The sequence below is a fragment of the Lolium perenne genome, chromosome 5 (genome assembly GCF_019359855.2).
Source record: "Lolium perenne isolate Kyuss_39 chromosome 5, Kyuss_2.0, whole genome shotgun sequence".
In the NCBI taxonomy this organism is placed as follows: Eukaryota; Viridiplantae; Streptophyta; class Magnoliopsida; order Poales; family Poaceae; genus Lolium; species Lolium perenne.
In genome coordinates, this window is record NC_067248.2 from 182,588,265 (window position 1) to 182,614,901 (window position 26,637).

The 26,637-nt window shown below is 48.6% G+C and overlaps 3 protein-coding genes across 3 annotated transcripts; all 3 read right to left on the reverse strand.

Moving 5' to 3' along the window:
- Window positions 1-9,031: 9,031 nt before the first annotated feature.
- Window positions 9,032-10,735, reverse strand: LOC127301158 (L-gulonolactone oxidase 2-like). Its single transcript, XM_051331380.2, has one exon. The coding sequence runs from the start codon at window positions 10,733-10,735 to the stop codon at window positions 9,149-9,151; it is 1,587 nt and encodes a 528-aa protein (XP_051187340.2). The 3' UTR covers window positions 9,032-9,148.
- Window positions 10,736-14,967: 4,232 nt separating this feature from the next.
- On the reverse strand, window positions 14,968-17,908 carry LOC139831680 (uncharacterized). The gene is made up of 2 exons (XM_071820998.1): window positions 17,517-17,908; window positions 14,968-15,749 (listed from the first exon to the last, which is right to left on the reverse strand). Exons 1-2 carry the CDS (start codon window positions 17,536-17,538, stop codon window positions 14,968-14,970), a joined length of 804 nt encoding a protein of 267 aa, XP_071677099.1. The 5' UTR covers window positions 17,539-17,908.
- Window positions 17,897-25,796, reverse strand: LOC139831681 (uncharacterized). Its single transcript, XM_071820999.1, has 3 exons — window positions 25,595-25,796; window positions 25,292-25,485; window positions 17,897-18,104 (listed from the first exon to the last, which is right to left on the reverse strand). The coding sequence occupies exons 1-3, from the start codon at window positions 25,769-25,771 to the stop codon at window positions 17,897-17,899; spliced, it is 579 nt and encodes a 192-aa protein (XP_071677100.1). The 5' UTR covers window positions 25,772-25,796.
- Window positions 25,797-26,637: the final 841 nt, after the last annotated feature.

The following is a 26,637-nucleotide window of genomic DNA, read 5'->3' on the forward strand; positions in this document are numbered from 1 at the left end:
AATTTTAAAAATACAAATAATATATCAAAAAAATCAGAAAAAAAACTAATGCAATTCAAAATCTTAAAAATACAAATAATATATCAAAAAATTTCAGAAAAATAAAACTAATTCAAATAAAACTAATTCATTTCAATATGTTAAAAATACAAATAATATATCAAAAAATTAAGAAAAATAAAACTAATTCAATTCAAAATGTTTAAAATACATATAATATATCAAAAAATTCATAAAAATAAAACTAATTCAATTCAAAATCTTAAAAATACAAATAATATATCAAAAAATTCATAAAAATAAAACTAATTCAATTCAAAATCTTAAAAATACAAATAATATATCAAAAAATTCATAAAAATAAAACTAATTCAATTCAAAATCTTAAAAATACAAATAATATATCAAAAAATTCATAAAAATAAAACTAATTCAATTCAAAATCTTAAAAATACAAATAATATATCAAAAAATTCAGAAAAATAAAACTAATTCAATTCAAAATTTTAAAAATACAAATTATCAAAAATTCATAAAATAAAACTAATTCAATTCAAAAGTTCGTTGGCCCCCTCTTCCCGCCTCTTTCCGCCGACCCCCTCTTCCCTCCTCGTCTTCCCGCCATTTCTTCCCTGTCTTCCCGCCTCTTTCTTCCCGCCAATTGTTTCCCGCCAATTTCTTCCGGCCTCTTTCTTCCCGCCAATTTTTTCCCGCCAATTTCTTCCCGCCACTTTCTCCCCGCCTCTTTCTTCCCGCCTCCTGTCTTCCCGCTCCCATTTTTCCCGCCATTTGTCACTACATATAGGTAGCCCGGCTTGGCCAGCATCACATCTCTACAATCTCTCATCACTCTCTCATGGCTTCCACCGCACCCACTCTAACCTACCAGCAGGTGGAGGAGCTTTGCGCCTCGAACTACCCTTGCCCTCCGGGCTACCGCGTCCTCGCGGCCGGAGCCTAAGCGCTGGCGGCGTGCCGGTCCCTCCCGTCCCTCAGGGTACTGCGCGCCGGGCGGCCATCACGAACCACTACTACCTCGACCTCACGCCGGAGCAGCGGATGAATCCCCGTTGGCATCCCGATAACCAGCATACTTAGGACGCCTTCTTCATCAATCGGCGTGAGAGGGCGCTCTCCAGGTATGAGGAGGACGGTCTGCCTCCTGGAAACTTCCACGAGGCCGGCCGTCGGCTATGGTGGTACGGCCGGACTCTGCAGAGCGTCATGGACTACATCACGGCCGGCGATATCCCCCGCCTGCGCTACCCTCAGTTCGAGCCACGAGCGCCGCCCGACGACAGCCGACGACAGCGACGATGACGCCGGCAACTTAGAAGGCGACGACTACCTGCACAACGGCGGCGGCTATGAAGACTACGAGTATGCATATTATACGCCTAGGCAGGAGTATGACTAAATCACTCCAAATTTCATGTATGCAGGAGTATGACTTAGTCACTCCAAATTTCCTGTATGAAGGAGTATGACTTAGTCACTCCAAATTTCATGTATGCATGCAGGAGTATGACTTAGTCACTCCAAATTTCATGTATCATCAGTGCTCTCTCGAGTCAATTGAATCATTCGAAAATGGACACCAAACACATCACGGGTAATATAATTCACATGATTCATTCAACAAAGTTTGGTACAATAAATTATTACACAACATGTCTTCCCTTGTGTCCCTGCTTGCTTACGATTGTGCCGTATCCATGGAGCATCCTCATCATTTAACTTAATGCTTGGGTCGGTGTTCACTTTGAAGGGCGGAATTTCAGCAAACATATTATAATCTTCTGACATGTCTGTCTTGTCCTCCACTCCCACGATGTTTCTTTTCCCTGAAAGAACAATGTGGCGCTTTGGATCATCGCATGATGTACTGATCGTTTTCTTATCTTTCCGTTTCCTCGGTTTTCTACTCATGTCCTTCACATAGAAAACCTGAGCGACATCTTTCGCTAGGACGAATGGTTCGTCAAGGTAACCAAGATTGTTGAAATCCACCATTGTCATTCCGTATTGCTGGTCCACCTTTACCCCACCTCCTGTTAGCTTGAACCATTTGCACCGGAACAAAGGGACCCTAAAGGAGGGTCCATAGTCAAGTTCCCATATCTCCTCTATGTAACCATAATATGTGACCTTTTGCCCATTCTCGGTTGCTGCATCAAAGCGGACACCACTGTTTTGGTTGGTGCTCTTTTTATCTTGGGCGATCGTGTAAAATGTATTCCCATTTATCTCGTACCCTTGGAAAGTCGTTATAGTCGAAGATGGTGTCTTGGCCAACATGTACAGCTGATCTACAACCTTATTGTCACTCATTAAATGTTTTCTCAACCAACTGCCGAAAGTCTCCATGTGGGCCTTCCTAATCCAGGATTCAGGCTTCCCAGGGTTGTCCGAGCGTAAAATATTCTTGTGTTTCTCAAAGTACGGAGCCACCAAGCTGGAATTGGTCGAAGCGTGTGGTGTGCTTCGATCGAGAATGGCCGTCCATACATATCATTGATTTCCTTCCGATCGTGCCTTTTCCACTTAGTCTCCCCTCGTGCCGCGATTGAGGAAGACCAATCGGCTTAAGGTCAGGAACAAAGTCAACACAAAACTCAATTACCTCCTCATTTCCATAGCCCTTGGCGATGCTTCCTGCGGGCCGAGCACGGTTACGAACATATTTCTTTAATACTCCCATGAACCTCTCGAAGGGGAACATATTGTGTAGAAATACAGGACCGAGAATGGAAATCTCATCGACTAGGTGAACCAGGAGGTGCGTCATAATATTGAAGAAGGATGGTGGGAACACCAACTCGAAACTGACAAGACATTGGATCACATCGTTCTGTAACCGTGGTAGAACTTCTGGATTGATTACCTTCTGAGAGATTGCATTGAGGAATGCACATAGCTTCACAATGGCTACTCGAACATTTTCCGACAGGAGCCCCCTCAAAGCAATCGGAAGCAATTGCGTCATAATCACGTGGCGATCGTGAGACTTCAGGTTTTGGAACTTTTTCTCCGCCATGTTTATTATTCCCTTTATATTGGACGAGAATCTGACGGGACCTTCATACTACTCAGGCATTCAAAAAAGATGACCTTCTCTTCTTTGGTCAGAGCGTAGCTGGCACGACCTTGAAACCGTTCCGGATGCCGGTCATCAGGGTCTTTCAAACTTTGCTGGTCCTGTCGTGCTTCCTTTGTATCATTTGACTTCCCATACACGCCCAAGAAGCTTAGGATGTTCACGCAAATATTCTTCGTAACGTGCATCACGTCGATTGCAGAGCGGACTTCTAGGACTTTCCAATATTCTAGCTCCCAGAATATAGATTTCTTCTTCCACATGGCTACGTGCCCGTCAGCTCCCTTCGGAACTGATTGTCCGCCAGGACCCTTTCCAAAGATGACTTTCAAATCCTTGACCATATCAAATACCTCAGCACCAGTGTGTTCCGCAGGCTTCGGTCGGTGATCTGCCTTGCCGTTGTAATGCTTGCCTTTCTTTCTTACTGGATGACCTTTCGGAAGAAATCGACGATGCCCAAGGTACACGTTCTTCTTACAATTTGGCAAATGTACACTTTCAGTCTCATGTAAGCAGTGCGTGCATGCATTGTATCCCTTATTTGACAGTCCCGAAAGGTTACTAAGAGCAGGCCAATCGTTGATGGTTACGAAAAGCAACGCTCGTAGGTCAAATTCCTCTTCTTTGTGCTCATCCCACACACGGACACCAGGTCTGCCCCACAGCTGTAAAAGTTCATCAACTAATGGCCTTAGGTACACATCGATGTCGTTGCCGGGTTGCTTCGGACCTTGGATGAGCACTGGCATCATAATGAACTTCCGCTTCATGCACAACAAAGGAGGAAGGTTGTAGATGCATAGAGTCACGGGCCAGGTACTATGGCTGGAGCTCTGCTCGCCAAAAGGATTCATGCCATCCGTACTTAGACCAAATCTTATGTTCCTTGCGTCAGCTGCAAAATCTTTGAACTCTCTGTCGATCTTTCTCCATTGCGTTCCATCTGCGGGGTGTCTCAACTCCCCGTCCGACTTACGGTCCTCTTTGTGCCATCGCAACAACTTGGCATGCTCTTTGTTCCTGAACAGACGTTTCAACCGTGGTATTATAGGAGCATACCACATCACCTTGGCGGGAACCCTCTTCCCGGGTTTGGCCCTCAACATCGTCACCAGGGGTCATCGCCTACGATCTTATAACGCAATGCAGTGCATACCGGGCATTCATTCAAATTCTCGTATTCACCGCGGTAGAGGATGCAGTCGTTGATGCATGCATGTATCTTCAGAACCTCTAAACCTAGAGGGCAGACAACCTTCTTTGCTTCGTACGTAGTGGCGGGCAACTCGTTATTCTTTAAAACATATTCTTCAACATTTTCAGCAAGTTTTCAAATGCCGAGTCAGCTACACCTGCCTGTGCCTTCCATCTCAGCAAATCCAGTGTGCAGCCCAGCTTTTTCAGACCATCATCGCATCCGGGGTACAGCGCCTTCCTGTGATCCTCTAACATGCGATCCAAATTCTCCCTCTCTTTTTCAGTTTCGCAGCGTCTCCGTGCATCAGCAATGGTCCGACCAAGATCATCAACGGGATCATCACGTGCCTCTTCTTCACCTTCCCCTTCACCTTCCCCTTCACCTTCAGCATCCTCCATGAAAGTATCACCGAAATGAGCAAGATAGCTTTCATCGATGAAATCATCCCCTTCTTCATCTTCTTCCATTATAACCCCTCTTTCTCCATGCTTGGTCCAACAATTATAGCTTGGCATGAAACCGTGCCGAAGCAGGTGCATGTGAACATCTCTTGAGGAAGAGTAACCATTCTGATTCTTACATTTAACACATGGACAGATAACAAAACCCCCCTGCTTGTTCGCATTAGCCACTACGAGGAAATCTTTCAAACCCGCACTGAACTCGCCGGAGAGTCGGTTACCGTACATCCATTGTCGATTCATCTGCATTATTATAATATAAAATATATAATTAACCATCATGCATTTGTTAAACTAACTAGCTACAAACAATATAAATTAAACAATGAACTACACACACATGCACATTTTATCAACGACACATCAAAGGTTCAAGTTGCTAACCGCGATCGAGGAGGAAAAAATAAATGAGAAAGCTCAAGTGTGGCTCCAACACTTCATATCATGTTTGTTTCATGCTCTTGGGGCATTTCATCAAACACCTTATGTGCATAAGAGGAACCAAAAGCAAACCTAACACCCACTTGTGAAGCTTGTGAAGAGAATGGCACCAAATGGCTAAGTGTTGGCTGCTGCGTGGGTATATATAGGGGAGGGGCTTTAGTCCCGGTTGGCCTGGCCAACCGCGACTAAAGGCCTTCGGGCACCTTTAGTCGCGGTTGGCCTGGCCAACCGCGACTAAAGACCCCCACGTGCACCGGCTGGCCACCGAGCGCCCTGGGCTCAGGCCTTTGGTCGCGGTTCGCCTCCCGAACCGCGACTAAAGGTACCATTAGTCGCGGTTCCTGCAGCTTCGCGACTTATGGGGCTCACCCGAAGCCTGTTTTTCCACCAGTGATTGCATCACTTTGGAGAGGTAGGGGATCCCACGAGGGATTTCCCAACGCCACGCCGGCTCGTATTCTTCTTCGGAGCCTATCTCTGCATAGAAAGAATCCTACCAAAAGAAGGAGAAAATCCTCCAAACGTTAGGCCTTATAGAATGTTGCATACTCAAAATAATGTGGAAAATATGATCAATGAATTTCTCAAAAACAAGGAAATCATACAAAGCTCTAGCCTCTACTCTTTATCAACACTAGCAGTAACAAAAAAAAGGACAAGATATATAGATTGTGCACTGATTTTAGACAAATATATGCACTACAATAAAAATAAGTACCAAATCCCGGTGATAGAAGAAAATATGTTGGATGAACGGAAAGGAGCAACAATATTCTCCGAATTGGATTCAACGTGTGGGTACCATGAAATCAGGATACATTAGGATGATATTAGTAAGACTGCTTTGGGAACACACTTTGGCCATTATGTTGCCTTGTGATGCCACTTGGCTTAAGAAACGCACCTGCCACATTTCAAAAATTCATGAATGATATTTTTTCTCACCGCTTGAGATATTTTATATTAGTATTGTTCGATAATATACTAATCTATAGCAACAATATGGAAGCACATGCTAAACATCTCAAGGTAGCATCGCAAGTACTGAGAACACACCAATTAAAAGCTAAATGGTCTAGGTGTACATTTTCTACTGAGAAAGTTGAATATCTAGGTCATATTATATCCGTTGCAGGAAATCAAACTGATCCAAGTAAAACTCAAGATATTGCCAGCTGGAAAACTCCAACTACAATGGCACAACTGAGAGGATTCTTGAGACTAAGTGGTTAGTACATGAGATTTGTGAAAGGATGTGAGGTAATTTTCAAGCCCTTGCATGGAGCTTTGATGAAAACTGGATTCAAGTTTTTTTTTCGAAATGGGGAGTATCACCCCGGCTTCTGCATCATGATGATGCACACGGCTTTTTATTAATAATTCAAGGTTGGTAAAGTTTTACAACTCAAGCATTGCCCAGAATTGATACAAAAATCAACCAGCGAAAGAAACACAAACTACTCCAAATACCCATCAAAGTAATCTTCTAGTATGACGCCAGCCAACCTGGGACCAGATATCCTGAGCGACCATCTGGAGCCTTGTGCATCCAGTAACCATGCCATCCCGCTGTCCCTCCGGCGAAAGGAGGGCCCAAAGCTGGACCCAGTGTGACACCAAATGGATAACCTGCAGAAAATGAAAAGATTGTATTTTGTTAAATATAATATCATTTCTGACCCTCCATATAGACCAACATAAAGCAGAAAACCCAATCCGGATAAAATCCTTAGATTGTCTATCTACTCCGTTTAACCAATTACCAAACATATTAGTAGTATTGGTTGGAGGTGGAAGATCATATGTGAAATTCACTGTACGCCATCTGGAGCCGTGTGCATCCAATAACCATGGAAGCTCATATGTAAAAACTGGATTCAAGTGGAACATGGAACAAGAAGTTGCTTTCCAAAAATTTAAATAATTAGTATCAACACCTCCTGTTTTGGCATTACCTCTATTTTCTCTTCCCTTCATCCTGCAGATAGATGGTTCTGGTAATGACTTAGGGGCAGTCTTAATGCAGGAAGGACAACCAATTGCATTCTTTACTAAACCATTGAGAATAAAAGTTAGAATAAATCCATATATGAAAATATTTTGTTGCAATAGCATTTTTTATATGCATGGTGAGAGATTTTTGGTGCAATACTCTTTGGTCTAGGGGTAAATCACCATGGTTGCATATTTGTTGTGAGTATCGAGTAGGCCAGGGCCAAAGCAATAGGCCTTTCATTTTAAATGGAGAAGCTTAAGACTATAGGTTGATTTTCCAAAATCTAGGGGACAATAATGTAAATAAGCCTAACAGATTTTGAACTTCACTTGTGAGCAATATACTAGAATGATGTTTTGGCTCTCGAGTGCACATACTCCCTATATATTGAAATGCATCTTTGATACATTTTTAAATGTAAAAAAATTCCAAACAAAAAATTCACGTGTACATCCTCCATGAAAAATCAGCATGTCGTTTGGGTTGTGCAAAAGACAAAAATTGTTGCTAAAAAAGGTTTTTGTGAGACATGTTTTGTCTTTTACATCAACCACAAAAAAATATCTGTTTTTCGTGAAACTGTGTGAACAAACATAGATTGTTGAGATGTACATGCAAAAAAAAATTGTTGCAATTTTTCGACAATTAGATATATATGTTTTTTGGTGAGCGAGCATATACACCCGGGAGCCGAACTGAATCGCTTTTGCTCCAGTCCCCCCCCCCCTCCCCCTCTCTGAACGTTGCCTATTGTGGATGGTCAGGATCTCCTGATACCTCTTCGTGGCCTAACTTATTAAAAGTTTAGGTAACCCCATGTCTTTTAGAGTTTAGACACTAAACCCCCTCAGCTCTAAACTGACATACTTAAATCTCCAAAATTCTAAAATCAAACAATTACCCCCTAACCTCTAACCTTTGGTAAGCTATTTGGGAGGCCGGTTTTGGGGACGTGGCACTACCAAAATTAGGTACAACTTGGAGCGGCTAAGGAAGTCCGTCAGCGTCGAGGCTACTAATGGCGTCACCATGTAGGCGTCCATGAAACCGCCTGACCATGCTGGTGTACTGCATCAGGCCGCTCATTGTCAAAGGGGCAGGGGCGCCGGCAAAACGAGAGCGGCACACTGCCTATCGAGTATCGTGGCCGTGGCTAGATGTGCAGTCAGAGCGTCGCTAGTTTAGGAAATTGGGCGCCGACGAGCTGCAAAGCATCGTAACTAGCATGGGATTTCCATCATCGGATCTTGTACATAAACGGCCATAGAGAAGTGCAAAATTCATGCAAAGTTGAACTTTCATGGAAACGGCCACGGTTGTGGCAGACCTGAACGTGACGACAACGGCTGAAGCTCCATCCCGTACTTCGCCCACATGGTGATACCGGTGGCGTTCTTCGGCTGTTGCAGCTACTCGTACTTGTGCCGCTCGCGGACATGCTCTATTACCTCACTCCGATTCCGATGGCCCCGACGTGGTAATCGGGACCAAGTTTGTGGTGTGACGCAGCAGGGCAACATGGCTCGTCCCTTCCCCCGACGTGCACGTCATGTTGACTAATTTTTTACAACCCAATCCCATGTTGGGCGAATGATGGAGCAGGCAAAACCAGCCTCCAAAATAGCTTACCCGAGTCTAGGGTTCAATTGCCTCGTTTTACATAATTTTCGGAATTAAAGATACGTACCAGACTACCAGTTCAAAGTTGAGGGGTTACTGTCCAAATTTTAAAACTCCCAAGGGTTATGTAGACTTTTTCAGTAACTTACCGTGGTGGGCTTGGGGGTGGGGGGGGGACACCGGAGCAAGGCTCGAACTGAATATCGACGATATAAGCCATAAAAACATCATCTTATTGAATAGAAGGATAGTAATAGCAAGGAAGGCCAGCGACAACGTGCTATTGCATATTTTCACAAACGATGCCCGTGTTTGAAAGAAACCAATCATTATTTTCCGTTCTCCTTGATGAAGGAGCAAACTCTAGCTTCGCGGTACACCTTTCCTGGCCGGCAGAAGTAGCCCTGCTCTGGCGCGCAATGCGAGTCGTCGGAGCAGACGCAGAGTCCTTCGATGGCGCAGCCCTTCTTGACGACAGTGGGACTCCCGCGGATGGCGAGCACCTGGTCGCTCCACTCGCTGGAGAAGAGCCCGTCGGGGTCGTACCTATCCTTCACCAGCAGAAACTCATCGGCTTTGGGGTATTTCGCGATGGCACCGTCGAATGCGAAGTCGCGGTTCTTGCCCCAGTGCGGCAGGCCGCCGTACTTGTTCAGCGCCATCTGCTCGATCTCGTCCACTAGGTCGCCGTAGACACGCGGGATGCCGTAGCTGCGGCTCCGGTAGTAGAGGATGTCCAGGTCGATCGAGTCCTCGGGCTTGCCGAGGTAAGCGGAGGAGGCCTTGACGTAGCGAAGTACCAGGCCCACCCTGCCATCGACGCCGGTGCAGAACATGTCCGGATTGAGGTCCCTGATCCGCTGCACGTCGGTGATGAACGCCGGCGCCTTGGAGATCGCGACGCTGAAGCCGGAGTTGTAGTTGAAGGAGCCCCGGATGCGCGGGTCCCAGATGCAGGAGGTGAGGAGGCCGTCCTCCGGACCGTCGATGCACGTGCCGGCCGCCTGCATGCGGTGCTGGTAGCCGACCACCGGGTACCCCGTGAAGGAAACGCCGTCGTTCGTGAAGCCCAAGGCCTGCTGGTCTTTCGCGGACACCTGAAGCTGCACCGCCGCGCACCGGGCCACGTCGGTGACGTTATTCATTTGCATCGACTCCTCGGCGACTCTCGCGCCAATGGTTCTGCCGGTGGGGCTGGCGCGAAAGATGAGAAAGTCGTTGAGGCCATTGCCCGGCGTGGAGACGTCGACGCGGTCGTCCTGGCGGTACATGACCGTGCCGTCCTGCGGGTGCCATTCCAAGTCGGCAAACTCGTGGAGGAGGCCCCACGGAAGCACCTGGTCCGCCAAGTCCGAGTCGCCGCGCTTCACGAACGTCAGCGACCGCTTGAACAAGGGCTCCAAGGCCAGGGTTACCTGGGAGATGACGCCGAGGACCCCAAGGGAGACCTTCGCGGCGTCCAGGTCCGGGTGATCGGCGCCCAGCTCCCTCACCACAGCGAAACCCTTGATCGCAGGCGCCGGCGTCACGATCCTCAGCCCGACCACGTACTCGTGCACGGCGCCTCCCTTGCCCCACAGCGAGCTACCGTGCGCGCCTGTCGCCAGGAGTCCGCCGATGGAGAGGCCGTACCAGTAGGGTGAGTTCGGAAGAGCGAGCCCCGCAGCTGCGGCGGCCGTGATGAGGTCCCGAAGGAGCATGCCGCTCTCCACCGTCATGAGACGCTTCGCGGCGTCAATGTGCACCGTCTGGTTCAGCCGTGCGGTGCTTATGATCGTGCCGTGGCGGCCACCGGGGCAGGACAGCTTGGGGATGCTGTGAGAGTGCTTGGTGTTGGATCCACCAGGATCAACTAGCTCTAGTTTGAGCCACAAAAGAATAAGATCAGAAATACCTTGGTCTGAAGATGATGCCATGTCTCCTCTTGTTTAATTGCTCACACCAAAATGGAGCAACTTGTGCTTGATTCTTCCCGGTGCTTTAGTGCTAGCCTGATCGGTGGCTTAATTTGTGTGAGAGAGAGAGTGAGAGAGAGAACTGAGAGCAGCCGTGTATTCTCTACTCTTCTAGGGTCATTTGACCCCTTTATATATGTTTAGCACTATGCACTAGGGGAACCAGCACCGTTGGATCAAAATCGATGTCTCCGATCAAGACAACACATAAGGATAGGTGGCCATTTACTGTAGCACCGTCCTACTGTAGCACCGGCCTACTGTAGCACCGCCCTACTGTAGCACCGTCCTACTGTAGCAACCCAAAAAGATCTGACCTAGGAGAGCAGCCTAGATCACCAAAATATCCAACATTCTCCCCCTTGATCGTAAGGCTGATCATTATAAGCTCATTTTTTCAACAAAATAATGCACTAGGACGAAAAGATTATAATGGTCTGTTAGGTACCATTTAATCTAGTGACTATAGCACATTACTTCATATCAAAATGAACCTCTTTAATTTATGAGCTCCATAAACTTTATTCACATCATATATTAACTTAATTTACATAATTCTTTACATAAACATCATAAACATTACAGACTCATCTTTTGATAAAATGGTACACCAAGACAATAGGTTACAACAGTCAATTAAGTACTGCTAAACCAAGTGACTATGGTTCCCATCCGATCTCAAAATGAGTCCCTTTTGGGGAGATGGTGCCATAATAGTTCCAACTTCTCCAGGATTAAAAGCTTTCAACCAAACCCATGCCGGCAACATGCTCTCTAAATACGCTGGGTGGTAAGCCTTTCGTGAGCGGATCCGCTAACATAAATTTAGTACTAATGTACTTGATATCTATTGTTTGATCCTGGATTCTATCTTTCACAACAAGATACTTAAGGTCAATAAATTTGCCAGCTGCACTTGACTTGTTGTTACTCGCATAGATCACTGCGGGTTGATTATCGCAGTATAGAGTGAGAGGCCTGGAAATGCTGTCAATCACTCTTAGTGCCGGGATAAAATTCTTCAACCATACCGCCTGCCCGGTTGCCTCATAACATGCTACAAATTCTGCCTGCATTGTCGACGATGCAGTAACAGTTTGCTTCGAGCTTTTCCATGATATAGCTCCTTTTGCAAGGGTGAAGATATAACCTGATGTGGATTTCTTAGTATCAACACACCCCGCAAAATCAGCATCTGAATAACCCACTATTTCGAGATTATCAGATTTCTCATAAGTAAGCATGAGGCCTTTAGTACCTTGCAAATAACGCAAGACCTTTTTAGCAGCCTTCCAGTGATCCAGACCTGGATTGGACTGATATCTGCCAAGCATCCCGGTCACAAAAGCTAAATCAGGGCGAGTGCACACTTGTGCATACATAATACTCCCAACAATTGAGGCATAAGGAATTGACTTCATCTGCGCAGATTCAAAATTATTTCTTGGGCATTGGAAAGTCCCAAATTTATCGCCCTTAACAATAGGAGCAAAGTAGGCTGAGCACTTATACATATTGTACTTTTTCAGTACCTTTTCAATATATGCTCTCTGAGATAGCCCCAAGATCCCTCTGGATCTATCCCGGTGAATTTCAATTCCTAAAACATAAGTTGCTTCACCGAGATCTTTCATATCGAACTTTGAAGACAGGAATCTCTTGGTCTCCATCAACATATTTTTATCACTGCTGGCCAAGAGTATGTCATCAACATATAATATCAGGAAGATAAAATTACTCCCCCTGAACTTAACATAAACACAATTGTCCTTCTTATTTTCCTTAAAGCCAAATTTCTTTATGACTTGATCAAATTTGAGATACCACTCTCTTGATGCTTGTTTCAAACCATAGATGGATTTCTTCAGATGACATCCTAAATGTTTATTTTCTTCCATAACAAAACCTTCCGGTTGTGCCATGTAAACATCTTCGCGTAAGTCACCATTTAGAAATGCCGTTTTGACATCCATCTGATGTAGCTCTAAATCATAATGAGCTACGAGTGCCATAATTATTCTGAATGAATCCTTCGAAGAGACGGGTGAAAAAGTTTCATTATAATCAATCCCTTCTCTTTGAGTGAATCCTTTTGCCACAAGCCTTGCTTTAAACCTTTCGATATCACCCTTGGAGTCACGTTTGGTCTTATAGACCCATTTGCATCCAACTGTTTTGGCTCCTTCAGGGATTTCTACTAAGTCCCATACATCATTAGTGCTCATGGACTTCATTTCATCTTTCATAGCATCGAGCCATTTAGACGAATATTCACTTTCCATAGCCTCCTTAAATGAGGTGGGATCATTATCCAACACTGGCTCATTTGTATCCTCACTCATGTAGGTGAGATAATCATCAGGAATAGCAGGCTTTCTAGCCCGCTGTGACCTTCTAAGAGGCTCATTATTCGGCACATTAATAACAGTTTGAGACTGCTGATTATTTTCAATAAGAGCATCATTAGATGTGACATCTGGAACAGTCGCCGGTGTATCAGCAGGTGTTGCATTAGCAGCACGTTGCCTTCTTGAATACACTCGTAATTGCTGTTCTTGGTCCTTTTGTTGTCCAGTTATGTGAGCACCATCAGCTACAGGAGCTGAAACTTGAGGTGCAATTTCAGTATGTACTGGAAACACTGGCTCTTGGATTACAGGCATCGGGACATATTCCTGTTTTTCCTCCAAGACTATTTCTCTGGGAGTCATGCTCCCCCTCATCATATCACTTTCCAAGAACACAGCGTGTCTTGTTTCAACAAATTTCGTTGTCTGATTTGGACAATAAAATCGATATGCTTTAGATTTGTCAGGATAACCAATAAAATGGCAACTGACTGTCTTGGGGTCTAATTTTCCCATAACCGGATTAAAAATCCTTGCTTCAGCAGGACAGCCCCATACATGAAAATAATTCAGGGTTGGCTTTTCCCAGTCCATAATTCATACGGTGTTTTGGGCACCGATTTACTGGGAACCCTGTTAAGAATATGTGCTGCTGTTTTAAGGGCTTCCATCCATAAATTCACCGGTAAAGTGGAGTGGCTTAACATACTCCGCACCATATCCATAAGTGTGCGGTTTCTCCTTTCAGCCACCCCGTTTTGCTGAGGTTCACCCGGTGCTGAGTATTGGGCGGCAATGCCATTTTCCTGTAAGAATTTTGCAAATGGTCCAGGAATTTGACCATAAGTTGCATGTCTGCCGTAGTATTCACCACCACGATCAGATCTTACAACTTTAATTCTTTTATTACATTGATTTTCAACCTCAGCTTTGAAAATCTTGAACTTGTCTAATGCCTCTGATTTTTCTTTGATTTGATAAATATATCCATAACGGGAGAAATCATCAGTGAACGTTATGAATGAATTATAACCGTCCACCGATCTCACATTAAACGGACCACATATATCCGTATGAATTAATTCCAAAACTCCCGTGCTTCGGTTTGCACCTTTCTTAATTTTCTTGGCATATTTTCCTTTGATGCAGTCGATACAATGATCAACATCCGCATCCGAAAAATCAAGAGAAGGAAGAACTTGATCTTTAATGAGACGCTCAATCCTCCCCCTCGAAATATGGCCTAAACGATAGTGCCATAATTTCGAAGAAGTCTCATTATTATTACGTTTGCGTTTGGTACCGACATTTATATTTGAGGTAGAACCCACATTATTTATATCATCACAAAGGGAAATTACATAAAGTTTGTCGTGTCGACAGGCAAGGCCAACATTATTATTGTCATACATAATTATACACTGCTTATTCCCAAAGTGACACTCATAACTATCATCATCTAAACATGAGACGGAAACTAAATTCCGTTTCATCGAGGGTACATAAAGAACATTATTTAGCTGAAGCTTAAAACCGCCATGAAGTGTAAGAGTGAAGTCTCCAATCGCCTCGGCATAAGCTTCAACACCATTAGCAACTCTAATTGTTCTTTCCCCTCTTTTTAGGGTCTTCCTCATATTGAATCCCTGCAACGAATTTACAACATGAATTGTTGCACCTGAATCAATCCACCAAGTATTGGTGGCATAATTAACATAAAGGGATTCTTCAACAACAGTAATAGTGTCGGTACCTCTTTCTTTGATCCATCTCTTGAAGCCAAAACAATCCTTTCGCCTATGCCCACCTTTTCCACAAAAGTGGCAAGCATTGGAATTATTTCCTTCAAAGATTAGGCACTTTTTCTGGCTTCTTTTGCTGTGAACCTTTTGAGGATTGGCCTTTTTCCTTGAACTTATAAGGCTTGGGCTTCACATATTCATTCACAAATTTTCTATACTTCTTCTTTTGTGAATGACCAAACTGATTAACATGATCAATTCTGTCAGCCTTAAGCCTTTCTTCTTCTTGCACACATCGCGCCATCATCTCATCAATCTCCCATTTAACATCCATCGCATTATAGTTGATCATAAATGGATCAAATTGGGGAGGCAAAGATGACATAATAAAATGGACGAGGAAACCATTAGAGATTTCCATCTCCATTGACTTTAGTTTGGCGGCCATGTTGCACTTTTTCATAATATGCTCTCGAAGACTTCCAGTGGGATCATATTTTTCATCAATTAGCCTTCTGATAAGACTTGTTGCATAAACTTTAGAAGACCCTTTAAATTGATGCTCAATTTTTGCAAAGTACCCTTTTGCTGTCTCACAATCAGGAAGGGCTCCCCTCATACTCTGTGTAATGGAGCCCTTTATCATCATAAGGCACTTGCGATTAGAGTCATCCCACTTAGTCTTAATAATGTCATATTCCTTCTTGAGGGCTTCATAATTTTCATTATTTTCTTTAGGCACCTCAGGAGGATCATTAAGGAGAGCATAATCAATATTGAGTAAGGCCATAGTGATCTCAAGCTTCTCCTTCCACGTGACATAATTGCTGCCATTTAGCTGTTCGATGCCATTTAGCATTCCAGCAATATTAGAGACATTAGTTGCTGCAAAAGAAAAATTCAAAATGCTTTAGTAAGCATCATCATAATCATCATTAAATTTTATTGATCAAATTCAAATCAGCTTTGGCCAGAGATGAAAATGAACAACAAAATTTTGTGGACAAATATTCATCAATTAGCTTTGGCCAAATTGATAAATAGAAGCCACACATTAATGATCCTCATTCATTATTTTCTTTTACCGACCCGGTTCACATCAGCTTTGGCCAGAAGTGAAACAGACCAATAAAAGAATTTTGCAGTTAAAATGCCCGTCAAACAACTTTGGTCAGAATGACAAGGCATAAAACCACACTTTATTTGAGGATCCATAAACTTTATTTTGCAGCGAAAGCATTATCACATAATAATTATAGTGATAAATATCACCATAATTCATTAATCATAAATAAACTAAATAATAAATATAATAACAACATGCAAATTATCTAAGCATGGCAATTAAAATTGTGGCCTAAAATAAACATAATAAGCATAATCAATTTATCCAGAAAAATAGCCCTGAAAAGATATTTATTTCAGCCCTAAATAGCATAATAATCCTGCTGAACTGGGCCAAAATTGGCCCAGCCCAGTATTTGCTCCCCCTGATCCCCTCTTGGGCCACAGCCCATTTGCAACGCCAGGACCACCCGAGCCGTCGGATGCAATCCGATGGCCAGGAACGACCCCGGCTGGATCAAAACCAGCGCGTCGTCGCCGCCCGGCTCCCCACGAAACCCTAGCCCATTTACCTTTCTTTCCTGCTCTCCTCTCCCGACAGCAGTGGCGACGCCGCTGCAATAGCGAAGACGGCGAGCACCGCGCGACGGGGAAAAGGCTTCGGCGTCAACCAGGCCCTCTCGCCGGAGTTGCGTGCAGCTTTGGCCAGCGCGCAGCTCCGTCGAGCGGCTCTGGGCGGCGCCCCTGTGCGAGGCAAGCGTGCGCGTGTGGGCGTCCCCGCGACGGCGACAGCTTCCTTCGCCAGGAACCGGCACAGCAGCTGGTCTCCAACGGCGTCGAGCGCGCGGGGAGAGCAGCAGCCACCGGCCAGTTCAGCGGACAGCAAGGCTGCTCGGGTTCGAGTCCGAGCACACCTTCCAACATAAGAAGATGGCTCCGATGCCGCCGTGGCCAGCGACGACGACGAGGCCCATAAGGTAAAGTCCGCCTTGATCTTGATCTTGAATTAGGGTTAGGGTTCCTTCAAATTTGGGGAATTTCGTAATCTAGGGTTTCGGAATTGGGAAGGAGTGCTTAAATTCATCATTATTTATTCATTCCCCTTTAAAGAATCATGCTTAAGCCGAAACCACAACTTGATTTCAGAGGAGAATCATAAGGGATTTTAACTCTAGGGTTTCTAGGAATTGGGGAATTTGAAGATTTGCAAGAATCTGCCTTAATCCCCTTCATATATGCTTAAAACCGAGAAAACCCTAGATTCACTTTAGAACTTTTAGGGCTGTTACTTAAGAAAACAGGGCTTAAACTTAAAACATAATTGATAACCAGGAAGAACAGCCTTTAAACATAAGCATAAAATTCTTTCACAGAAGCAACTTGGGCATATGTCTTGACTTGGTGACAACATATAAACACATGGGTATGTGCATATGCCCCTGATCTTGATTTTGGCTTGATAAATCAAGCATGAATCTTAACATAAGAGGGCTCAAACTTAAGAGCTAGATGCTCTGATACCACTGTTGGATCCACCAGGATCAACTAGCTCTAGTTTGAGCCACAAAAGAATAAGATCAGAAATACCTTGGTCTGAAGATGATGCCATGTCTCCTCTTGTTTAATTGCTCACACCAAAATGGAGCAACTTGTGCTTGATTCTTCCCAGTGCTTTAGTGCTAGCCTGATCGGTGGCTTAATTTGTGTGAGAGAGAGAGTGAGAGAGAGAACTGAGAGCAGCCGTGTATTCTCTACTCTTCTAGGGTCATTTGACCCCTTTATATATGTTTAGCACTATGCACTAGGGGAACCAGCACCGTTGGATCAAAATCGATGTCTCCGATCAAGACAACACATAAGGATAGGTGGCCATTTACTGTAGCACCGCCCTACTGTAGCACCGCCCTACTGTAGCACCGTCCTACTGTAGCAACCCAAAAAGATCTGACCTAGGAGAGCAGCCTAGATCACCAAAATATCCAACACTTGGTGGCCACCTTCAGCTTGCGTTTCGCACAGGCCGCGGCCGCCACGGCTGCCACGAGCTCCTGCTCGGTGCGCGGGTAGATGATGTTGGCGGCGTGGCAGATGCTACGGTCCGTGAAGGAGCCGTAGGCGTTGGTGACCGTGCAATTCAAATTGCCGTGCGTGCAGACCACCGGGGACGGCGGAGGGCTGCAGCAACACAGTTGGAGAAGAACCCCTAGGGCTATGAGAAGCGGGAGCAAGCTCTCCATTGCTCTTGTCCGTCTGCAACGTCCTGCTTGTGACTTCTGTTCCTTCTTGAATCGATACCCTTTATCTTTATCTTTACCTATTAATAAAGGAAGGAAGGTGTCTCCCCTAAATTTTCGTCCGTTTTTCAATTACCCCTAATTTTCGGTAGAAATTACAGGCACTGCCACCGGTTAGTCAAGAAAACGTTTCGCATTGATTTGTTCCCTGCGTGTGCTCGATCGATCGCTCGACGTTGAATATTCGCTGGCTGGGTAACGTCGGCCCTTCTGTCCTGGGCCACCAGACTAAGCCAGGCCACAAGCATAAGGTGATTTTCTTTATTTTTTTAGAGCAGTACCTATTAGTTTCAAATAGTCCCACCTCGCTCGTGTAATACGACTCCCACCAATTTATATGCCCAAGTATCTTGGATTAATACGAGCCAACTTGGAACAACAAAGCAGCCCAAAATATGGAGTGAATCAAAAGGAAGAATTGCATGTTGGTCAATATGTTGAATATGTTGAACGGAATTACACGCTGGCTGGTGACATGATGAATGAAGGATCAGATGAATTTGGGAAAAATAGGGCTAGAGGGGTGGAGAGATCTTGGCGCGAGCGATCGGGATGCCCGAGGGAAGCGTTGACCAGCACCTGCTGCGTGGTGGGGATGGGAGGCGACAGAGGGAGGAAATTAAGGAGGGGATAGCTCCATAGCGGCGGAGATCGAGAGCTTCTGGGGCGGACCGACGCGGCGCGCGTGAGAGTCGGTCGGGACGTCAACGGCCGGCGGAGCACGGGCTAGAAGAGAAGCTAGCAGCGGTGGCGGCAGGAAAACGTGCGTGTGTGCTGAGCGAGGGAGAGGATAGGGTTGGGGGTGCCTTCGTGGCTGGCTGGCATGGGCCTTGGGTCGGTTCGGACTGGGCTGCTACGCATTGAATAATTAAAGTAGGATTTGTACAATCACTAACCTTGATCAAGGTCGAGTTCATGGAGGGTGTGGCATGTCCGGGTCCACACCTCGCTCTCCATACAAGACAGAGGTCAACAACCTCATGCAGGAGTGGCGGATGACTACGAGTTCAAGGCCTTGCTGTTGTTTTCTACTCTGATGCCAAGTATGATTAGAATTCATGCCCGTTTTCTGTTGTATAAGACCAATCTTCTCTTTTGAGTTACAGTATCTTCCTAATAGGTTTACCAGATAAATAGTTTTTTGCTTTCTGTTCTTACCACTAAAAAGAACCATTCAAAAACAAATATTTTATGGTACATTCTAAATATTTAAGAATTGTGCAGCATAATACTTTTCATGCCTAGCATACTAGCACTAAACAATAGCAAGAGTATTGCATTTAATGGTAAAAGAATAGATCAAAATAAAACATAATATAAATTAAAAATTAAATGAAAGGGCGAGCTGATTGTTAGGGTTATGTGGGTCAATCGTCTTTGGGGAAAAGTCATGCCGAATATTTTTGTTAAGTTGATTTATTTCCGATGCAACGCACGGGTATTTTTGCTAGTGTACTACTGAAACTTGCTTGTAGCCACTAGACAATTAAGCAAGGCCTAAATTAGGGATAAGGTCAAAATTTCGGCATGCATTGCCCTCAAAATTTCCCTTTCGTGGCACAGAGAAGATCCATTCGCGATAGCGATTCTAGTGCAACATTTTCTATCTTCTACGCTCGATCGTACTATACGTATTATGACATGAAACGGACATACATTGACCGGACCGGAGTAAGGCCATCTCCGACAGTTTCGGTCCGTTTGATTCCGGATACGGCGGCGTGTGTGGACACGGAATAGACTGTGGTCCAGATACGGGCGGAGGCAGCCCCGACCCAGCTAAAACCGCAAAAAAAAAAAAAAAAAACATACTACTCGTAGTATATTTGGAGCCCCCAAACCCCCAGTTTTCCATAAAAAAGAAAAAAACAATAAAATGGATAATCCCCGCTGCGGGGATGCTTGCCGGCCGCCTCGTAGTCCTCGTCGCCAAGGTCAATGAAGACCTGCGGCGGTGGCTAGACATTAGCCGCCGGTGGAGGCGGCAGCTGGTACTCCTGGGATGGTGGTGGCGCCAGTGCCACCGCGGCCTCTAGGGAGGCCCGGATGACCTAGTCGAGGTGCCATTTGGTGCGCCCCTCCACCAAGGCGATAGCCTCTGCGCGCGATGGCCTCCTCCTCCATCTCCTGGTAGTCAAGGTCGTCGTCATCTTCAGGCGGGACCTCGACCGTCGCCTACTGGTAGACATGCCCCGGAAACTCCCGCACCCACGGGAGGGGATCGGCGTACTGGGTGTATGCCCCTGGTACTCGAAACAGTCGGTGTGCCCCCCTCGCAGTGTGGGTAAGGTGTAACCCAATGGAGGGAGCGTGTCCTCCTCCTCCTCCCCCTTCACGGGCGCCGGTGGCGTAGGCGCCTACGTCGGCCTTGGCGGTGGTGGAGGCGGCTGTCGTGGTGGTGGTGGTCGCGGTTGGGACTGGAAGGCCGCTTCGGCCTCCTCGTAGTCGAAGTCATCATCGCCGAGGCCCTTCAGGTAGGCATGGATCATCTCGCGCCGAGCATCGTGCTCGGCCTAGAACCACCGCACGCACAACAGGGAGTCGATGGCGTATGCCGGATCCCGTCGTAGATCTGGCGGCAGGTGAGCGCTGCATCGAAGGATCTTGCGGAGGCGCACGGGGAATCGCATGCACCGGCTGCCGCGCCTGGCTGAGATGCCAGCCATGCGGCAGGTGCGCGTCTGGCCATGGCATCGGCACACCGAGGTCGGCTTAGAGGCGCGACGTCTCCGTTTTGACATTGACGCGTGTCTAGAAGCGCGGAACGTGAGGAGAGCGCGGTGGCCTTTCCGATGTCGGTGGCATCCCAGCGAGCGCTCAGGTGTTCTGGCGGCCTCCATTGCCACCGTACTAGCCATCGGCACGAGACACCAAGGCCTCGTTGATGTTCTGTCCTGGGCAGAACCATCCGCCCCCCTTCTTGGCCATGGCTAGGGAGCTCGGGTGGCTAGGGTTTGGAAGATTCAGTAGCGAGTGGGGACATGAGAGTGAGAGGGACATTGTTCTCCATTTAAGGAGACCCACTCATGCGCCTCCTCGCCTCCCTCGGTGGGTCCATGGTAATTTCAGGAGGACGCGCGGACGCGTGTGCCATCCACAGCCACCGTAAACCGACCGCATTTATGGGCTCGTAATGGGGTTATTAGGCTGAACAGAAACAACCGCGCAGTCTATATATGGTTGGCCATGAGGCCTCGCATATAAGCCTCGTGGTTCGGAGATGGCCTAACACCATATAAGTTCGGCGAAGAGCCTTGAGGCTCACCATTTTCATCACGAGCAAAAAAAATAGCGCTCTCTTGTTACTTCCTACATTCATGAAAGAGGGTACTTCCAACTTTTTTGAGACGTTAAGCTTTTAAAAGTTTGATCATTTGATCGTGTTTATTCAACAAAAAAAACATTTATACCGCCAAACTGGTGTCAGTAGATTCATGATAAAATATATTCATACATAGCTATTTTATTTCGTAAGTACTAGTAATATATTTTCGTGTAAATTCGGTCGAGTTTTAGATAGTTTAAGTTTTCACAAAAAAGAGAATACTGGACGAAGTCTGTCATAAATCAGAACGCATGTTAGAAAATAGTACTACATGCATATATTCAATCCTCAACTTACTCAAGTCAAACTTGAAAGTTAGGTTGCATGTCTCTGTCCGGGATGCAACTCCGAGACCTAACGCAACTAGATTTAGATGTGTGCCTTGACACACGATCGCGTGAAATCCTCACAGAATTACAATAGTAACGATAAGAAATCAGGTAGGTAAATTGTAATACCTTGTCAGTTTTTGCAAAATAAAGTCAATTTGATGAAATTATGATTTTTTTTACAAAGTCGGCCTCGAAAGGCCTAGAAGATAGGTTAAAAGCGGTGGGTACATAAATTACATCGATGCCCTTTAGCATCTCTCGCCCTGGAAAACCTAAAATTGAAGTAAAGGCACCGAAATTTACAAAAATGGCCCTAGCAATAAAATAGGGAAAGCAATCAAGTGCTCGGGCTCCTTCTCCACCGCACGCCGGTGACCTCAAGACGCAGAGCACCGAGATCAGAGAAGAAGCAGCTCGGTGTGTTCTCAATTCCGACGAAGAATCAACCGCGTCAGCCGTCTCTACAGCTCCGTGGACGAACCCTATGGCGGGAGTAAGGCCTAGGGAGCCGGCACGCGAAAAACGACTAAGAGAAAGAGTAAAAGCGAGTTGACTTGCAACTTTTCACAAAAGTGCCGGATTGCTGAATTCAGCTCGTTCGACTGAAATACTGTCGGCCTCACCCAGCGGCCCGCTCTTGATCCGGCGACGGACCGCAAGTCGGACGTACGACCGGCAAGGGCACAGCCAAAGAGTGGGGCGGATGGGAAAAAGCGAACGAGTCGAAAGAAAGCAACTCGGCACATAATTGGTTAACAAACACATTAAAGTGTGGCATAATTAAAAGGCGATAATATTGTCTTACATCTGCACCCGGCATCCCGGGGATTTAATAAATTGTCTTGCAAAAGAACAACTGAAAAGCAGGAAATCTAAGCCGGAGGGGCGTCAGTGGAGCCGGCGGCCGGGTCGTCCTCAGGCACATCTTCCGCCTCCTCATCATCCATGTATTCTCCATCGGATGGAGGAGGGTTCGGGTCCGCGACGAAGAGCGTCTTGTCGACGAAGTCGGCGATGGTGCTGGCTCGAGCAAGGCGGGCGGCCTTGAAGTCGGCTGGGAGCTTGTCCTCCACGCCGGCTCGCCGGAACTCAAGCTGCCTCAGGTCCACCTCGTTGTACCAGGAGAGGACGAAGGACAGCGCCATATCGGCACCGGCGCGCGTGGCCGACTCCTTCCAGTCGAGGAAGCGGTCCGGCGCCTGCTCCATCGAGGAGATGAGGCCGGAGATGTCTTGCGGCGCCACCTCCCCAGGCCACAGCATGGGCACCAGCTCTTCAGCCGCCTTCCGCAGCTCCCAGCCAAGCTTGGTGACGGGCTCGATGCGGGCAGCCATGGACGCCAGGTGGTCCTCCATGGAGAAGTACTCCGAGCTGCCCTCGCCGGTCTCCTGCCTCCTGGAGTCACGCGCGGCGCCAACGGCTGCCAAAGCTGCGTCTTGCGTCTCCGGGAAGGCCGCTGCAAGAAGAAGAAGCAAGTCAGAAACCATCCAAGCCGAAATAAGCTGAAAAATGCAAATTTTCGAAGTCCTAAGCCAAAAGGAAAAGCCTGGCGGCAGCCGGCAAGAGCCGACTGTCACCAGCCCGAAGACGAGGATAACGAAGAAATCAGAAGTTTCTGCTGCCGGCTGCCAACAAAAGCCGGCAGTCGACAGCCGAAAGCCGGCAAAGGGAAGGAACATAAAGATGCACTCACCCGCCAAGCCGCGATCAAGCGCGCTAAAATCGTCGGTCCAACGCTTGGCGGTAGCCGTCAGCTCTGTGGACTTGGCAGTGACCTCCTCCTGCAGCGCAAGCCGCTGCTTCTCCACCTCCGACAGCCGCCGGCCCAGATCATCCACCTTCTCCTTCTCCGCCGACCTGAGGGAGTTGAGCTCGGTGATGTGGTTCTTCTCCAGCAGGCGCAGCCGTGTCAGCTCCTGCTCAGCCAGCTTGAGCTTGCCGGCGGCGGATCGGCCCGCCTCCTCGCTCTCGGCGCACTGCGCACGAGCGGCTCGGAGATCCGACTCCAGCTGCGGGACTTTGGCGGCTTCAGCTGCGGGGCGGCCGGAAAGAAATATCAGCCAACCAAGATTAAAAAGAAAATAAGACATCAAGTCGGAAGAAGCGTAGAGCTCACCCTTGACGACTTCCAGCTCGCGAGCCAAGGCGGCCCGCTCGATCTTGGCCCGGTGATAGCTGGTCACCACCTGGTTGTACAAGAGGGTGCGCCGCTCCTCAACCGTCTGAAAGAATCAGTTGTTTAGACGAAACCTGGACCGGCTTCAGGCAGTCGGCCCACGTCTCGGAGGGCTACCAGGACAAGAAAATCGCAGAAGAAAAGAAAACACACCTTCTCAGCATCCTCCAGCGTCGCCAGCTGGGCAAGGGTCTCGGCGGCCTTGGTCTTGAGGCTGGCGCGATAGCCGGAGAAAAGCATCTTCATGGGCGCCGTGCCAGGCTGCCCCTCCCGGCTGAGTACCTCGCAGGAGTTCGCCTGATGCCATGCCCTCTCCATGGTTCCTGCCGAGCCGAAGCTGGAGTCGGAGGCGGACGGCACAGCCACCAGCCGGGCACCCTTGGCCACATGAAGGCCCTCAGACGGGCCCGCTGCGCCCTCCGTCCTCACCAGCGCGCGCGAGTCGGCGTCCCCAGTGCGCGCCGGCTCGTCCCTTGCCGGCTCCTGCCTGGCCGGCTCCTCTGGTGTCGGCTGCGGCGGCGGCGTCGTTCCGGGCGCAGCAGATGGCCCAGCCGGCCCAGTTGTCTCCGGCGCCTGGGGCGCCCCCTCCGGACTCTCGTCCAACTCCACCACGGTGGGCCTGCTGCCGGCTCCGGCCGCAGCGGCGCGGCCCTGCCGGCGCCGGTCCTAGAGCAGCCCCGCCGGCTCCGGCCCCGGCTGAAGGCGGCATGCCCCGCCCGGCCCCAGCGGCTGGGTCCGTAAGAGGTGTCCGGCGCGGGAACATGTCGTCCAGCGTCGGCTGCCGCGTGGGCTCGACCCGCGTGCCGCGATCTGGCGCGGAGGCTAGCGGCACGGCGAAGGAAGACGCCCCTGTCGCAGGCGGCGGCGGCGGCGTAGGTGCGCGCGAGGAAGGCTGTGGCGTCTGCTCCCTCCTCTGGCGCGGAAGCGGCGACACCACGCGTGGAGCTTGCCGGGAGCCGCCGCCCTGGGCAAACTTGATAGGGGCCCTAGCTGGATAAACAGAAAGATGGTAAGCATGAAAGTAAGGAAAGAAAAGGAATCAAACAAGAAAACGAGAGAGAACTCACCCGGCTTGCTCCGGGACCTTCTTCGGCTGATGCCGGCGCTGTTTCTTCGCCCTCGACTCCGCGGCGGCGGTGGAGCCGGCTCTCTTCGTGCCCTTGGGCGCCGAAGTCGCCGTGGTGCTTGGCGGCCTCGTGCGCAGAGGCACGGCGGGGATTGGCCCCGTGCCGGACGTCGCCGGCTCCTCCTCCTCCTGGTGCTCTGGCGAAGGGGGCGGATTGTGCTCCCCCTGGCCGCCTAGATCAGGCGCCTGCGGCAGGTCGTCGTCGCCGGCATGGTCGCCGGCTTGGTCAGCCGGATCGACGAGATCCGGCGTCCACCTCTTCGTCGCCAGGTCGCCGTCCTCGACGTTCTGGCGCTCAAAAACCTAGAAAGACAGAAAAACATGAGCATATGACAAGCCGGAAGTCGGCAGAAGAAAAAGGAAGTCGGCCTCGCAGCCGCAAGCCGGAAAATGGCAAAGACACGAAGCTTACCCGCGCCGGTGGATGGTTCCTGTCGCAGGGCACCAGCCCGTAGCTCCAGTCCTCCGCCAGGTTCGCCTTGGTGATGTGGTTCACCCGGCTGGCCACCTGGGCCTTGGTGAGCGGCACCTTGGACGTCCGGTTCGGATCGAGCCGGCCGGACATGTGCCCGATCTTGTGGGTGCGCATCTGGAGCGGCAGCACCCGGCGCTCGGCGATGGTGCAGAGGAGATCTTCGGCAGTCAGCCCGCCAGCGGTGGCTGTCGCCAGGAGATCCCAGAGCAGGTTCACCTCCGCGTCCGGATCCGTCGAGCGGGCGTTGTGGCTCCAGTTGATCCGGCCGACTGGAGGAGCCGGATTGAACTCCGGCAGGTTGATCCGGTCAACGAGCTCCCCCTCGTTGCGCACGTAGAAGAATGACATTTGCCAGTTCTTCACCGAGTCGACGGTGGGGATCTTGGGGAAAGGCGTACCAGGCTGGGTGTAGATCGAGGCGGCGCCGCAGGCTCGCAGGCGGCCGTCGTTGGTCTGCGCCTTCAAGAAGAAGAGCCGGCTCCAGAAGTCGATGTCGGGCCACAAACCGGCATAAGCCTCCATGAACGCTACGAAGCAGCTCAGGAGGACGCACGCGTTGGCCGGCAGGTGGTGCGGCTGAAGGCCGAAGTGGTCGAGGAATTGCCGGAAGAACGGCGAAGCCGGCAGACCCAGCCCGCGGTCGAGGTGCGCGCCGAAGACGACGCGCTCGCCGTTCCTCGGCTCGGGCTCCGTCTCCTCGCCGGGCACCCGCGTGATGACCGACTGCGGGACTCGCCGGAGGCGTACCAGGCGCTCGATGTCGTCTTCCTGCATGTAGGAGCCCCTCCACGATCCGCTGGGGGACGCCATTGACGAGGTCGAGGAAGAAGATGACCAGGAGAGGCTGAACGGCGAGGAAGAACCTTGCGATCGCGGCGGCGACAGCGGCGGCTGAGGACGCTCCGTCGAGACGCGCGGCCCCGTGGTGCCGGATTGGCGGAGTGGCGGCGGCGGATCGGTGGAGATTCGCCCGCCGGAGT

Bases quoted from the DNA above. Each gene is read 5' to 3' on its own strand.
- LOC127301158 (XM_051331380.2), bottom strand. From the start codon at position 10,735: ATGGCATCATCTTCAGACCAAGGTATTTCTGATCTTATTCTTTTGTGG.
- LOC139831680 (XM_071820998.1), bottom strand. From the start codon at position 17,538: ATGGCATCATCTTCAGACCAAG. The intron at 15,750-17,516 runs GTATTTCTGATC...TTTCTTTTGCAG, and splicing joins GGCATCATCTTCAGACCAAG to CAACTAATGTCTCTAATATT.
- LOC139831681 (XM_071820999.1), bottom strand. From the start codon at position 25,771: ATGCGCACCCACAAGATCGGGCACATGTCCGGCCGGCTCGATCCGAAC. The intron at 25,486-25,594 runs GTAAGCTTCGTG...CTGTCTTTCTAG, and splicing joins GGAACCATCCACCGGCGCGG to GTTTTTGAGCGCCAGAACGT. The intron at 18,105-25,291 runs GTCCGGCACGGG...GTGTTGCTGCAG, and splicing joins GAGGAGGAGGAGCCGGCGAC to CCCTCCGCCGTCCCCGGTGG.